Genomic DNA, 15,674 nt, shown 5'->3' on the forward strand with positions numbered 1-15,674 from the left:
ATACTCTTACTGTCCCAGCAATAGCTCTATCTTCACGAGAAACTCGGATTTTGTAACTCAAAAACACCGGCGGCTAAGGGGCCCTCAACCCGTGTCTTGAAACTCCAACTGCACCGTCATGGCCGGTTTCGAAAAGGCCGAAAAGGCCAGCTCGAGGAATGAAGAGGTTGTGTCTGCCACTTCGCCAAGCCAAAGCCACTTCGGGACAAGCGTGCCGTGCGCGGCGAGCAGCCGGAGGAGCTTATTGATGCCAAGCATGCAAGGGCTTGTTACCCCAGAGTGCTGTCAGGGGGTCTGGTTGGTTGGAGCCAATATATCTTGGGTAACCGGCACAAACTCCCTCTCTTTCCTCCTTCCGCTTCCGCTTCCGCTCTCTCCATTCGGCACTGCTTGTGCCATCGGCCAACCCATCCACTTGCTGCACTCCTCATTATTCTTAACCAACTCGCCCACCCTCCCCACGATGTGTTCCCTCCAGCCCTCGATATACCATCCCCCCGGGATCGTATCTGTGTTCAGGAGCACGGCGTAGTGCGCTAGAACTAGCAGAGCATATGGCTCACGATTCCTGACGCATGCCACGAACTCTGGCTGGGCTCGGTAAAGCCACCCAAAAACGAACTGGTCCTCAGAGGGACCGGCGTGTCTGGTATCGCTGTCCGGCCCCCGACGGCGTCCGTAGATGGCGCTGTAGATTGCAATTAGGGCGTCGAGCGCTGCGAGGCAGAGTGATGCCGTTGCCGTGCTGGAGGGTTCTCCCTCCGGATTGGCATCTGCGATGAAGCCCCTCAGCCCGTCCAATGCGCCCTCCCAGTCTAGTCTCGGAAACCCGTCCCTCACGTAGACGGGTTGTTCGAGCTGCTGCCCCGACAGTGAGCCGGTCCTGAAGGGCGCCATCAGGCCTGCGAACAGCACCTCGGGGCTGAAGGACTCGTGCATGAGGCGTACGCCAAAGACGAAGGGCATCCACGAGCCGGGAGAAGCAGAAGCAGCAGTTGCATTTGGCGTGGCCATGTCGTTCGCGGTGCACACGAGCAGGTCGTCCCGGCTAGTTGGCCCAGCTGCAAAAGTGCAATAGCTCGTCAACACTGCCCCGAGGTAGAGAGCGCCGCAATTGTCGGGCTCGGGACGGGAGAGTTGGGATGAGAAGCCCGAAACGCCGGCTGTGAGGTGCTGCTGGGCGAGAGAGAGGTAACCGCTGGGGTTTTGGTGACGGCCATTGCCATCGGTGCCACCGCTCTCCGTCCTTGCCTTCTCTTTGGTTGCTAAGTAGGCCAGATGAAACGCGGCCGAGGCGAGGATGAGGTGGAGGACGAACGGGTGGCTCAGGCCCATCTGCGGCGTGTTGCGTGACCAGAACCGATGCATTCCCGGGTTCTCGCCGCCGGCGAAGGTCTCTGCCGTTGTGGTGACGAAGTGGAGGAGGAGCTCCGCATTGTCAAGGTTAATACGCGTCCGGTCGGCGTCGAAGGCCGGGGAGCTGGGTGTTGCCGTGGAATCGGGAGAATGTGATGGTGTCCCTGAGGAATCCGTTTCACTCCGGCGGGTGGTTGGTGCCCGTTTGTGGCCATGGGCAGCCGGAAGAGAGGCAGACTCGCCGCTCCAAACTTTCCGAGGCCGACCTCGAGGGGTTCGAGATACTGGGGCCCTGCTGCACTCAACGCGCGTTCCACCTGGAGCAAGATCGCAGGGGAGACCGAAGCTTACGCAGTTGCTGCATGGCTTCTCCTCGTTGCACTAGGGGGGGGTCGGAAGGGAATATTAGTTCAGCAATGACACGAAGCAGTGACACGGGGGGTAAAACCAAGGACGAAGCAAACATCCATGGCCGTGAATAAAACCGACAAACCTTGACCTTCCTCCGTTTGCAGAGACTGCAGCCGCCGCGTGATTTCCGGTGGGGTCGGATAGACTTCTTGGTCGATGGTGACGATGCTGCTGTCATATTGGATCAGACGACTAGCTGCCCTTTTTCGCATCCGATGCGAGAAATACTCTATGACCCCTGGTTCGGCAGAGTTGCAAGTATAAGTAGCGGGCCGCCCCGCAGTGCATGACGCGGCCTCGACTAGGGACGAAGGGGGTCCAGGGGCCCAGTGTTGATCTTGAGATGTCTCAACATGCCAACCTTGTTCAATCTCTAAATCAAATCGTAACCTATGCGAAAAATGCCATTTTTCGGACTCGGGTATCGGAGGGTGAGGCTTAGTATAGACTTGACTTAGACGCCCAAAGGAGTTTGTGTTTGTCTTGTATTTCTACCCCTGAGCCCCCGTTGGGATTTAAAACTAGATATCCGCGCCATGTTGAACTATGCAGAATACTTTCTTTTCCCTGGTCTCATTGTGATTCTTATTCCCCTTCCACTTCTTACCCTTTGATCCCCAACACCCACCGAGCTGTCGAGTCGGCTCTCAACCACCATGGCCCTGAACGACGGCCCCCCTTTCGGCCCTGTGGTCAACGGGACCATGGTAATCGTCTTCTGGGAGTACCGCCCAAGTAACGTAGCCGCCTACCTCTTCCTCGGGCTATTCGCCGCCGCCACGTTAGGCCACCTCATCTACCTGATCTGGTTCCGCGCCTGGACCTTTATCCCCTTCCTCCTCGGCGGCATCTGTAAGCCCTCCTCCCCCTCCTATTACCCTGATAACCCCCAGAAACCACCCCCTTACCAACCACCCCTAACCAACCAAAATCAAACCAGGCCAAATCTTTGGCTACCTCGAGCGCGCCGCCGCCCACAACCACCCCACCACCCTGGGCCCCTGGATCCTGCAAAACATGCTCCTCCTGGTCTCCCCGCCCCTCCTCGCCGCCACACTCTACCTCTCCCAACACCAAATCACCCGTGCCCTCCTCCACGGCACCAACCCCCCCACCCCCACCAAACGATCCCGCTCCTGCTGCCTCACCTGCCTCCGCCCGACCCCCACCAAAACCTACATCCTCGTCGACCTCCTCTCCATCTTCACCCAACTCCTCGGCACTATCCTCCCCGCCAGCGGCACGCCCTCCGCCATCCACCTCAGCAAAACCATCATCCTCACCGGCCTCGCCCTCCAGCTCGCCGCGCTGGGTGTGTTCATGGGCGTCAGCTGCGGGCGCACGCATGCGCGTTTACGGCGGGCGCCGGCGCGGGCGATGGTGGCGGATCCGGGGGTGAATTGGCTGGGGTATTTTGTGGTGATGGAGGTGGCGGCGGGGATGATGGTTGTGCGGAGTGTGGTGCGGGGGGTGGAGTTTTTGGAGGGGGGTGGTGGGGGGGTGGTGAGGGGGCATGAGGTGTTTGTGTACGTGTTTGATGGGGTGGCGATGCTGGTGGTGATGGTGGGGTTTTTGGTGCTGTATCCGGCGAGGTTGGTGAGGGAGGTGGGGAGGTTGGAGGAGAGGGAGAAAGGGAGAGGCGGGGGAGAGGGTGGGAGAGGGGCGTTGTTGAGTGGAGGAGGGAGGTGGGAAGGGATGGGTCGAGAGTGGGTGGGTGGGTTGACTGCCTGACGTACTTTGGGAGTAAAACCAGCGATCTCTCATGAACTTAATCGTAGGGCATTTCGAAATCTCCAATGCCCTTCCTTTGTCTACCAAAGCTAGCTACAACACAACACCATTGCCATCGCTGATAAACGCCCGCGGGCGCCCCCCGATGTCCCACGCTCAGCTAAGATCGAACCCAGCGCCACTCGTAACAGCATACAGCAACTTCCTCTTCAGCGTCTCCGCGTTATCATACCGCGGCAGCTTCAACAGGTTCACGCACGTACTCGCGCTCGGCAGCCGTTCCTGGTCCCTGCCACCGTCCCTGATGCTGAACGGCGGGCTGAGCTGGCTAAATCCCAGGAGAGGGGCGCGCGGCGTGCTTGTGACGTACTTCAGCACATCCCTCCTCTCGCGGTCCTCTAGCTGGTACATCACCTCCCAGAACAGCTGCACAGTTTGGTGCTCCTTGCCGTCGTCACCGATTTCATAGACCCCGCTATAGGCTGTGTGCTTCCGTAGGTCCTCGACGTCGATCTCGGAGCTGTCGCCGCCCACCAGGCGTTGTAGCTCATTTTGGTTGAACATGCTCAACCAGCCCGGGTCAATGATCATACCCAGCCCGCGGAGGAAAGCCCGAGTCTGTGCGTAAGGCTGGATAATGAGTCGGTGGCGCGCGACGTAGCTAATGTAGAGGAGTCGGTTTTCGTTGGTTACAACCACGTTCTCGCCGTCGGGGACAAGGTCGCGGGTTATGGTGCGGAATGGCTCCCCTGGGGGAGAGATCTGGTCGGTGATGGTGAAGTCGAGAGAGAGGTCGCCGACGTCGCCGGGGTAGTTCTTCAGGCGCAGCATGCCCTGGTACAATTCTTCGTCGAGTTCACGGAGGTCGTTGATGTTGGCGCGGGACGTGTCGGCCGCGCCGGCTGATGTGGCCCACTTGAGGAGGAAAAATCCAGCAAAGGATACGTCGATGAGAATTCCCTCGTACAAGCACTTCCCGATGACTCTGCCGAGAAACTCGTATTGTCGGAGGCGGGACGTGATAGTCTCATCCCATTCCTCAGAATTTTCGGGGATTTGTGCCTCTTGAAGCGCGTTCTTTGACTGGTCTATGCTACAGGGGTTCGGGTAGTATGAGTTCTTGCTGTTCGCGATGAAGAGCCCTTCGTTCGGCGTAAACGCTTCTGTCGTCACGCTCGTGAGAAATTCTTTGGTCACACCACCTCCGTCGATCCCGGCTTCTGGCATGCCGAACTCGTCAACAAATGTGATTTGAATCGGTTCTTTTAATCCATCCTGAAGGCGCCAGAAGGATTCCAGGGCGTCATCGAACATCCGACCCCTTTGGATCTGCGCTTGGTGTCGGCCGATGATGTGCGTGCCGGCAGGGGTCGGGTCAGCCGGTCCACCATGCTGGTTGAGAATCCATAACCTCCACATGTCCGGGTCGATGTTGCCCCCCCTTCTCCGGTGCTTGTCGAGATGGACAAACTGTCGGAATATCTGAACCCGCATGTTAAAGGGAATGACAAACGGCATGTTGCGCAAAATTTCCAGCCTAGGGCCAGCAGCAGCCCTGAGAATATCCCGTGCAGCTTGCTTTCGCGCTGCCCTGGTCCATTCCATTCGGGCCTGTCGAGATATCCTCAAACCGCTGGATGAAACGGGCACCGGTGGCTCTGCTGCATCCGCATCATCGTCATCCTCTTCGTCCTCGACTTCGGCTTGCTCACGCTGGCTCTGTTCCTCGAGCACGACAGCAGAAAGGAAGCTTTCCATGTCGAACTTTGACGTCATCAGCCAATGCTGCGGTGGCAGAAATGGACGTCTGGAATCCCGTTCGTAGAGCATCCTCATTGCGGTGGAAACGAGATTTCTGAATGCGCCGAAATCGACGCCAGCGGTGAGCACGAAGGGCAAGGCTTCCACTATCTTATTGCTTCCGGCCACACTCCGAGGCCGAGTCAAAGAGGCTGACGAACTATCGACAATGTTTGGGTTACTAGGGTCCGAATTGAGCAAGTCGGCAGCATTGTAGTAAAGCGTAAACCCGAGGTGCTTGAGAAAAAGCGTCATGCGCTTCAGCTCCTGAAGACCGAGGCTGCTCAAACGCAATCGTGAACTCGAGCCTCCCGAGTGGAATGGTACACTGAGGCCGCTGAAAAAGTCGTCATCGTCGGTTAGACGAAGGACAAAGATATACAGCTCGAGAAACAAGAGGACTGTGCGCCACTCGCGGTGCCACCAAGAATCGGCCTGGGACGAAGGCTTCTGGAGTAGAATTCCGAGCGCAGCATCAGGATCTGACCCGATTTTGGAGAATATTGACGTCCTACTGAACGCATTCCAGAAGAACTTGACGGCAGGGAGGGGACCTTGACGGGTGGGAATGTCTGCTAGATACAGCCGCATCCGAATTTCGTCACCAAGCGTCGGAAAGCAGAATATGAGGGTGAGGATGTAGCCGGCGAGGAAGCCGGCGTTCTCAAGCTCGGACGCGGAACTACCCCCGTGGTCCCTGGTTTCATTAGCAGATTGTTACTGGCATTGGTTGTAATGTAAACTTACGAGGTGAACTTCTCGAGGACTCCCGAGATCTCTTCTCTGTCTGTTAGTGAAGAGAGCTTGTCAGAAACATACGAAGGCAGCGCCGGCTCGGGGATAACTTCCACATCACTGGTTTCCGCATCGCTGGTTACGTCAGAAGTTTTCAAGTCGGAGGCCGTAAACCCGGCCCGGATCGTGGTCGACAACGTAGACAACAGGGAATATAAGACTCGTAGAGAATGCGAATGAAGCACGAGGCGCCTTTTCGCTTTTTGTAGTACGATGAAGTGCGAAAGCAGCCACAAGAGGCCCGCCTGCGACCCAGCCGTCTTGCGATCCGTGATCACACCATCTTGTAGTGATTTCGAGAGCCGGTCGACATCCAAGTCAGCCGAAAAGAGCTCAACATTAGACTCGAACAAGGCCAAGTCAGGCTGTGTTAAGAACGAGGCTGCAAACTCGAAATAGGCGGCTTGGGTGAACGATTCTAGATGGGTTAGCCCGAGGCTCCAACTTGATGTAAAGCCAGCCGAGCATAGGGGAAGTAGACACATACCAGGTGTAGCCGTAGCAGATAGCGGTGTTACCACAGCCCTTCGGATGAGGTCTAGCATTTGAGAGGTCGGGCCGAGATTGCGGCAGTATCTCCCCAGCACCCTGTAGAGCACCCCCAGGTAATGTTGAACGGACTGTGGTCGTAGTTTTGTTGCCTCAACGACGGTCTCTAAGAGGATTTGGGCTTGCTCGTTTACTATCTTAGGGTCGAGGCTGTTGTTATCAGAGTCAGCATTCCGGTCAAATCGGATTAGTTGAGCGCTTCTCACCTGTCAAGGGCGGAAACCGCTATTCGGATCAATTGCCCCAACCGAGGCAACTCTAAGGCTCCTGATGCGAAACAAGCAAATCTGGTGTGTAAGAGATCGCGAGCGAGCAAGCACAGCCGCCGCTGGTCGTCTCGGTCAGACGCCTGATATACGCTGAGGACCAAGGGTGCCGCCTCTGTTGTTCTCTGTTCAACGTCCACTTGTCCTTGCCCACGGTACAGGAGGTCAATGGCCTGCCGGCGTGCTACCCGTAGGTTCCGCCGCGACCTATGCCCTCTCCATGTCTTCTGGATGCGTTGCGCAGCCTTCAGACGGTCCCGCTCTTGTTGCCGCTGTAGCCGCTCGGCTTGAGCATGTGCCACTGTCTTGGACGCCCCGACGGCCGCGCTGGGAGCCCATGATGTGCTAGTGAAAGGGTTTATCGCTTTTTGGCCGCTGAGATTGACATTTCGCCCTTTGCGCGAGCTTCCGGTGAAAGTCGGAAACATGGCGGTTGGCGGGGTGCAGCAAACCCCTGGCGAGGGGCTCTCTAATATCAGACGCTCGGGATGGCGGGGTTTCGGTTTAGCCCAAGTAGTCCGAGATGGACAGGGAATTTATTTGCGGAGTGCCTCTGATCTGGAATAAAGCCCCTGGAAATTTGTTGGTTAGATATCCAACGCCGGCGGCTTGCAGAAAGTCGAGAACAATGTCAGCTCCCGCCACTTGGGCCTCGAGCGAGGCAGCAGCGCAGGTTGGCTGCGTGTGGCGGGCACGCACGGCAATTGTTTGTTGGGTGGCTCGGGGTCGCGATCGATTATTGCACAGTACTAGCAATTCACTTATGAAATGGGCGAGAGCACATAAATCGGCACCGGATTTCGGTGGTTTCTAGTTTGCGCCTGCCTTGGCTAATAGGTACTCGGTACGGCAGAAAAGCTCCTTCCATTGTTCTGCAAGCTGCGGCTCGGGTACGGTGATGATGGAAGCTCCTAGCGTCATCCACAGTGCTTCCATGGGCAGGGGTTGTGCTGATAACGATAAGAGAGTGCTACCCCGCCACACCCTTGGTTGTGCCGCCAAGTGGTGCCAACCACCATGGAGCCCAGTAGAAGGATATCGATTTAAGGTGTCATACCCATTGTTAAAGAAAAGAAACGCCACACTCCAGGACAGCCGAGAATTCCAAGCAATGAGGACTCGAAGGAAAGGAAACTACATCGATTAAACTGAGCGGAGCCGATGGTGAAATAACGCTATTTATATTCGTTGAAGCCTGCAGAGTTAGGTTCAGGTGATTAAGAGCTCGGTTGCGTTCCTATGATGTAAACCTCTTGCTCATGACCTCAAACCACCTGATATTTCTGCCTTGGCCAGCCACCTCTTTTTAATAGGAGGGAGTGTGCCTAGGTACACAGTAGGTTGCCACTTGGGTGCTCCTTCCTCCACAACAGCGAGTTGGCCGCCCCGTTAATTCGGGGCGTATCGCGGAAGGCTTGCCCAGTTTGTTTGACACTGAGTGGCCTAAGGACTGGAATGTTACAGGAATGGCATCTGCAAACCCCCTTGAGAGTCACGACTGGAATCCTGCGATTTGAATTGCGGGAACAGTGTGAGAGCAAGCACACTGTGAAAGTTCAGTGCCGCATCTCGAAGTTCGGTTAACTCAATATTCTCCGCTTTGTGGGTGCAACAAGAGCGGCGAGAAAAAAAAATCTGTCTCCGCAGGAGCCATTCTTGCCCTCCTCTTTCCTTGAATGAAACGATCAAAACCCTTTATCCCCGGATTCTTTCCACAACCTTTTAGAAAAGAGTCGGATCAGTACGACACAACCGTCACTGGTTCTGTTCTCGTCTAATTCTTTTCTGGTCCCTCACAAAAAAACCTGTCCAAAAAAATTTGAAAACCAACAAAAAAATCCCGATACCTACCTATCAATCTTCCCAAAAAACCACCAAAAAAAAATACCAAAACCCCCCCATTCCCGACCCGCCACATCTCTCTCCTCGGAAGACGTCCTGCAACCGTTCTTCCAATCGAGATTTCTTTCCAGTCGCAAGAAAGAACCCGACCGAGGCTTTATCACAGTCTCGTTCTTTGTTGACCGTCGCTACCCCTCGCGCGCGGTATTCTTCTTTCCCAGTTCGATCAATTCGGTAGGTGAAGTGAACCCCGGTCGCTTTTGCATCGTGCAGCACCCCCCCATTTTCGTTGTCGCGCGAGTACCATTCACTTCGCAAACGCCCTGCAGCTTCCCAATCGCCAAAGTACACAAAACTGACATTTCCTCGTTCTCAGACCCGACTGTCAAAATGGCCGCTCCCGTTGCCCCCGGCGCTGTCGACCAGCTTGCCGCTGATCTTGGCAACACTAGCCTCGGCGGCGGTGACAACCGCGCCGCCCCTGCCATCAACACCAACGTGGCTCCTGGCGAGTACCAAACTGCCGACCCCGATACGGCTGGGCCGACCCCGAGCTCGGCTGCTCCCCACCCTCAGTCTTCAGCCTCCCTCTACGTCGGCGAGCTGGACCCGTCTGTGACCGAGGCCATGCTCTTCGAGCTGTTCTCCCAGATCGGCTCTGTCGCTTCGATTCGTGTCTGCCGTGATACCATCACCCGCCGCTCCCTCGGCTATGCCTATGTCAACTACAACTCGACCTCGGATGGCGAGAAGGCTCTCGAGGAGCTCAACTACACCCTCATCAAGGGCCGCCCCTGCCGCATCATGTGGTCCCAGCGCGACCCTGCTCTGCGCAAGACTGGCCAGGGCAACGTCTTCATCAAGAACCTCGACGTCGCCATTGATAACAAGGCTCTCCACGACACTTTTGCTGCTTTCGGTAACATTTTGAGCTGCAAGGTTGCCCAGGACGAGAACGGCAATTCCAAGGGTTATGGTTTCGTGCACTACGAGACCGACGAGGCCGCCGCCCAGGCCATCAAGCACGTCAACAACATGCTCCTGAACGAGAAGAAGGTTTACGTCGGCTATCACATCCCCAAGAAGGATCGTCAGAGCAAGTTCGAGGAGATGAAGGCCAACTTCACCAACATCTACGTCAAGAACATCAGCCTTGAGGCTACTGATGAAGAGTTCCGGGACCTGTTTGCCAAGTACGGCGACGTTACCTCATCGTCGCTTGCCCGCGACCCCGAGGGCAAGAGCCGCGGTTTCGGCTTCGTCAACTTCACCACCCACGAGTGCGCCGCTAAGGCGGTTGAGGAACTCAACGGCAAGGAATTCCGCGGCCAAGACCTCTACGTCGGTCGTGCTCAGAAGAAGCACGAGCGCGAGGAGGAGCTGCGGAAGTCGTATGAGGCTGCTCGCCTTGAGAAAGCTAACAAATACCAAGGCGTCAACCTCTACATCAAGAACCTGGCGGATGATATCGATGACGACAAGCTGCGCCAGATGTTTTCCGAGTATGGCCCCATCACCTCCGCCAAGGTCATGCGCGATGCGGTGACCGAGGGCTCCGCCGAGGAGGAGGCAGAGGGCAAGGACAAGGAGAACAAGAAGGAGGGCGAGCAAGCGGCCGAGGCCGAGGGTGAGGCCGAGGGTGCCGAGAAGAAGACCGAGAAGAAGGGCGACCGCCGGCTGGGCAAGAGCAAGGGTTTCGGCTTCGTCTGCTTCAGCAACCCGGACGACGCCACCAAGGCCGTCGCCGAGATGAACCAGCGCATGATCGAGGGCAAGCCGCTCTACGTCGCCCTCGCTCAGCGCAAGGACGTTCGCAAGAACCAGCTTGAGGCTAGCATCCAGGCCCGCAACCAGCTGCGTATGCAACAAGCCGCCGCTCAGGCCGGCCTCCCGCAGCAGTACATGCAGACCCCCGTCTATTACGCTCCTGGTCAGCAGCCGAACTTCATGCCTCCCGGCGGCCGCGGCATGCCGTTCCCCCAGGGCGGCCTCGGCATGCCTGCGGTGCAGGGTGGCCGTCCGGGCCAGTTCCCGCCGTACGCTCAGCAGGGCGGCCGTGGTGGTATGCCTCCCCAACAACTACCAATCTACCCGCTTGGCCAGTTCCCTCCCGGCGCCTACCCGCAGCCCAACAACCCGCAGTTCCTTGCTGCTATCCAGCAGGTACAGCAGCAGGCCGCCGCTCTCGGTAACGGACGTGGTGGTCCTGGTGGCCCCGGTGGTCGGGGTATGCAGGGCATGCCTGTTCCTCAGGGCATGCCCGGTGGTCCTGGCATGGCCGGTTTCCCCCCGAACGGCAGGCCCCAGAACGGTAACATGGGTGGCCGTGGCGGTCCTGGCCGTGGTGGCAACTTTGCCGCTGGCCGTGGAGCCCCCCCTGCCGGCCCTCTTGCTGCGGGTGGTGAGCTCAATGCTAGCTCCCTCCTCCAGTCTCAGCTCACTGCCACCAACAACCCGCAGCAGCAGAAGCAGATTCTGGGTGAGAACCTGTTCCCCAAGATCCAGGCCCTCCAGCCGGAGCTGGCTGGCAAGATCACCGGTATGCTCCTAGAGATGGACAACGCTGAGCTCGTGAACCTGTAAGTTTTAGCATTCCGCCCGCCCCCATTGATTACCTCCGCTAACGAACTCTAGGCTCGAGGATGAGGCCGCTCTCGTCGCCAAGGTCAGCGAGGCCATGGCTGTCTACGATGAGTACGTCAAATCGCAGCAGGGCCCCGGCCCGGCCCCTGCGCAGGGCGAGGCGGAGGCTGAAAAGCCCAAAGAAGAGAAGGCTGAGGAGAAGGCTTAGGGCTCTGTTCCTCAAGTTCTCGCCTTTTGATGCGATTTTTTCTTCGTTTTCGGTTCTGGTCGGTCGGGAAAAGTTTTGATACCAGCTTCGCAGCAGCATGATTCCAGTCTGGTGATGCAGGCGGAATAAAAGCCAGCATCGGATGGATCTGGCTCATTTCTATAGGAGACGAGGACATCTCCGACGACGGATTATTACGGCATCTTGCTACGACATGGCTATAGAGTTGCTTATGACGGGTAAAATATGGTCCTAGGTGGGCCCTCTCTGCGGACAGGCGGGGTTGTTAGCGGCCGATATGGTGTTATGGTTATGATTTTTATGAGTGTCCTGCCGGTTAGTTCAGGTTTTAGGACCGGGTGAGCGGCAATCTCGCTAAGAATGGCTGGCTGGGGTTGCCGGACGTCTGTATCCTCGAGCTGGGCAGACGTTATCCTGAACAGGAGCACTAGCTAATACAGAGCAAAGTTCTACGAATGTCGGATATTGTGAGCGTTGTATGAGTACGGGCGTTCGTTGTGGCTACTTTGGCGTGACGAATGCTCGCACGCCCATGATGTTTTGCAGTGATCTTAAAGCTCTTGCTTGATTCATGTTGTTTATGTGTGCTTGATGCGCCTAGTCAACCAACACCGATGCCATGAGTATCGCCAACACCCACCGAGCCACGCTTCGAGTCCTGGGGTCCTAGCGCGCGCACTCCTTACTACCAAACCACGACATTGCTCGAGTATGCCCAACAGGTTAGACTCCATGCTCCCCGCCTACTCCCACCCATGTAATGACAAGTCCAGAGATACCGTAACCAGTGTCCGTACCCAACCCTTCTTAACAACGTAATGAGAGGAGAAATCAAAACGAAAGAAAGCCAACAGAAAAACAGGCCAAGCAGGGAACGCCTCCTCACTCCATAGCAGGAAATCCCAGACCAATCCCCAACCAACCCAACAACAAACACACGACACACACATACAAAAAAAACTCCTCCTGCCCCCTAAGTCACCCGCCCATGCTCACCTTCCAGCCCTCCCAATAAACCGCCTCCCCGCTCCACCCCCACCCCCACCAGCACCACCAGCACCACCCGCATCCACCGCAGGCAACCTCGCGGCACCACTCCCACTCCCACCACCATACAGCGTCTGAAACAGCTTACTCTTCTGCTGCACCCTCACATCCTCCAGATGGGAACCCGCATCCTCCAGCCCGCGGATCTGGTCGGCCAGGGTGAGGGTGCTGCTGTTGACGGAGCGGACGAGCGGGGAGACGAGCTTGCGGCGCAGGTTCTCGAGCTTGGCCTTGAGGGCGAGCAGGCGGTGGTTGTGCTCGACGAGCACGCCCTTGTTGCGCACCGTCTTCTCGCGCACGTTCTGGAGGAGCTGGCGGTTGCGCTCGTACTTGGCGACGGCGGACGCGTTGGGCCCCAGGATGCGCGTCCAAAGGGAGGAGAGGAGGTCGGTGTGGGCTTCGTCTTGGAGCGAGGCTTCGCGGATGACGGTGCGGGCCAGGTTGAGGAATTGGTGATCGATGGCTTCGAAGAGGGCGAAGAGGGCGAGGGAGTGCTGGAGTTCGGAGGCGACGGCGTCTTCGAGGACGGTGAGGAATTCGTTGAAGGTGCGTTGGAGGGTTTGTTTGGTGCGCTGTGGGGTGGAGTGGCCGAAGAGGGAGGTGGCGAGCGCGCCGAGCCGGGTGGGCTGGCCGGTGAGCGGGTTTTCGAGGATGCCGGCGTTGGAAAGGAGATTGTGGATGTTGTCGAAGGCCGAGGAGAGCGGGAGGGTGGGTAGGTGTTGGACCTGTGAGAGCTCGCGGCGGGCCCAGTCCATTACAATCAGGATGCTATCCGTGAGGGTTAGTAATGGAGGGAAGAATGCGGAAGTCATCTGGGGACAGGAAAGCTGAACGGCATACCCGTCGATATCGCCGTCGACATTGGCAAAGAACTTTGTGAGTTCGATAGCAAGCGTCTTGAGGCTGTCGCTGAGCTCGTCGAGCTCCTTGACAATGATGGGAGCCGAGGTCAGGTTACTACTTCGGACGCTCTCCCCAAGGTCCCAGACTGCGACGCCTGTTGCTTGGAGATCGCCGACCTGCTGGATCCCATTTTCGGAGTAGTAAATCAGCGGTTCAAGGGAACGGGCGACGCCGGCAACCTTGACCAGGTCGGGGACCGGCCGCATTGCGGCTGGTTGTGAAATCCACCGCAGGGCTGCGTAGGACAATGTGGCAATGATAAAAGAGAAGAAGATTGAAGCCCATGATCTGGTCATGGTATGGAACCTCTTGCGGACGAAGTTGATGGCCGACTCGATGGGCTCGGTTCGCTGCTGCACTTCTGCCCTGACGGCAAATCGAATAACTGGTACGGTATAAGTCTTGGTGAAACAGAGAGATGGGGTACAAGGTCCGACCTACAATTGTCTGACACGTCTTTTGGCGCAAGCCTCCGGTCTTTCAGCTCACCCAACGTCAGCGCCCCATCGTCTTCCTGCTTGATGCCAACCACGTCATCAATAAAATGTTGCTGCGCCGGATAGAATTCGGGCTCCGGGCTTCTATCCTTCTCCGGCGACAAGCTCCCCGTGGGTAACCTCGTCCTGATGGCCTGCGCGAGGACCGCGTCCCCCTCATCGGCGCTCTCATACTCGGGGCTGCTCTCTCTCGAGCGCAGCCCCTCAATCCCGTCGTACAGCAAGGCGAGGTCGTCACCTTTCCGCCAGAAGCCGCTGCTGCGGCCGCCGTTGTCGAGGCGCCTCCAGGCGGGCGGACTGTAGCCACCGGCGGAAGCCTCCGAATCCGAGTCGCCCATCTCGCTCTGGTCGTCGCTCCGGAACCCCGAGTGGGTCGACGGGTAGCCGAATGGCAGCCGGCTCTGATTGCCAATCGAGGGCGCGAAGTCGTCCAGAGACGCGTCGAGCTGGTCGAGAGGGCCGAGGGCTGTTCTCGTTGTCGATGCTGTCATGGTTGTGGGTGGAGGGGTTGTTACGTTTGCTGCCGGATCCCCGTCCTCCTCCTCCGCTTTCCTTAATCGCGGTTCGTTTGCCACTCCTGCTATCGCCGCGTTTGTCGCTAGCCCGCAGTTGTTGTTTGCGGCTCGACTTTTCCCTCCTTTCGTTCTCCTTGGTGCTGTCGCTGTCGACGCTGCGGTCAAAGGGATAGGGATAGTCGGTGAGCAGTGGTGGCAATGGGGTGTGCTCGATATGTCGTCGTCGGGGTGGCTCCTCCTCGGAATAAGTGTCGTCGTCCTCCTCCTCGATAATGGGCGGTGCGGCCCTTCGGTATTGTTGTTGTTGTTGTTGTTGTGGTTGTTGCCTACGGCGCTTGAACAATAATCTTGTCCAGCGGAAAGAGGGCAGGGGCTGATAGAGCAGATACAGGAAGAGGAAGACTAGGGAGAGCACCAGGGAAGCGACCCAGGCACTCGGCGCAATGTTGATACTGATGAGCGACACGTTGTTGTGGACGCTGAAGAGAGACTGCATCCCCATCAAACAGAGTCGCGGAGTTGTCGCCGCAAGGGAGGGACCGTTTGCTGCGATGCGCGAGAGGGGCGGGCCGATCGGGTTGGTCGGCGCGATGCCGTCTTGGGACCTGGTGCGGTGTGATTGCGATTTGCGGGGTGTGGAAGCTGGCGAAGTTAGGTAGGTAACGGCCGATGCGATTCGCACTGTTTTTCAGGGGTTTCTGATAGGCAGCGCCGACTCTGGAATGATAAACAGAACCGAAAACTCGAGTCGCGTTCCAGCGGCGATTCCACCTGGATGTACTTTCCAAAAACAACGAGTCACTCGAGTGTGTTGTTCTGCCTCAAATCCTTGGGCCTGCATGGCGTCGCAGTGGGGGGGAGAGGAGTCGCATGGTGGTGGATGCGACCGAAAGAGCTAGGGAGGGCCCCGGAAAAACGAGTGGCTGGGAAGATGCCTCACGGTTGCTCCACCTGGTCCCGGCAGTCACCCGTGGCCAACCAACCCCGCTGTCCCTTGCTGAGGGCGGGGCAGCCATCTGAGGGAAGTTCAGCAGAACGGTCGTCCCTTCTCAAGTTAGCTACCTAACCTAGGTAGGTAATTTGTATCTTTTGGTGAACTCGAAGAATTTTGTTCTAGCCTATACCATCATGGCAGAGCCTCCCGAACAAC

General features: G+C 57.4%; 5 protein-coding genes across 5 annotated transcripts; 2 read left to right on the plus strand and 3 right to left on the minus strand.

The window, feature by feature from the left end:
- Positions 1-201: 201 nt before the first annotated feature.
- F5144DRAFT_381410 (uncharacterized protein) lies at positions 202-2,287 on the minus strand. The gene is made up of 2 exons (XM_066784613.1): positions 1,850-2,287; positions 202-1,737 (listed from the first exon to the last, which is right to left on the minus strand). Exons 1-2 carry the CDS (start codon positions 1,943-1,945, stop codon positions 286-288), a joined length of 1,548 nt encoding a protein of 515 aa, XP_066638611.1. The 5' UTR covers positions 1,946-2,287; the 3' UTR covers positions 202-285.
- On the plus strand, positions 2,287-3,498 carry F5144DRAFT_633337 (RTA1 like protein-domain-containing protein; the record flags this gene model as incomplete). Its single annotated transcript, XM_066792537.1, has 2 exons — positions 2,287-2,619; positions 2,708-3,498. Exons 1-2 carry the CDS (start codon positions 2,424-2,426, stop codon positions 3,496-3,498), a joined length of 987 nt encoding a protein of 328 aa, XP_066638612.1. The 5' UTR covers positions 2,287-2,423.
- Positions 3,450-7,571, minus strand: F5144DRAFT_381454 (uncharacterized protein). The gene is made up of 4 exons (XM_066784614.1): positions 6,849-7,571; positions 6,581-6,792; positions 6,046-6,511; positions 3,450-5,995 (listed from the first exon to the last, which is right to left on the minus strand). Exons 1-4 carry the CDS (start codon positions 7,334-7,336, stop codon positions 3,655-3,657), a joined length of 3,507 nt encoding a protein of 1,168 aa, XP_066638613.1. The 5' UTR covers positions 7,337-7,571; the 3' UTR covers positions 3,450-3,654.
- A 1,569-nt stretch (positions 7,572-9,140) lies between these two features.
- On the plus strand, positions 9,141-11,541 carry F5144DRAFT_596142 (Polyadenylate-binding protein, cytoplasmic and nuclear; the record flags this gene model as incomplete). The annotated part of the gene is made up of 2 exons (XM_066790762.1): positions 9,141-11,329; positions 11,385-11,541. 2 exons carry the CDS (start codon positions 9,141-9,143, stop codon positions 11,539-11,541), a joined length of 2,346 nt encoding a protein of 781 aa, XP_066638614.1.
- Positions 11,542-12,554: 1,013 nt separating this feature from the next.
- F5144DRAFT_615738 (uncharacterized protein) lies at positions 12,555-15,540 on the minus strand (the record flags this gene model as incomplete). Its single annotated transcript, XM_066791813.1, has 5 exons — positions 12,555-13,377; positions 13,450-13,897; positions 13,954-14,493; positions 14,525-15,166; positions 15,465-15,540. 5 exons carry the CDS (start codon positions 15,538-15,540, stop codon positions 12,555-12,557), a joined length of 2,529 nt encoding a protein of 842 aa, XP_066638615.1.
- Positions 15,541-15,674: the final 134 nt, after the last annotated feature.

This window comes from Chaetomium tenue (genome assembly GCF_020726465.1).
Source record: "Chaetomium tenue strain MPI-SDFR-AT-0079 chromosome Unknown F5144scaffold_7, whole genome shotgun sequence".
NCBI lineage: Eukaryota > Fungi > Ascomycota > Sordariomycetes > Sordariales > Chaetomiaceae > Chaetomium > Chaetomium tenue.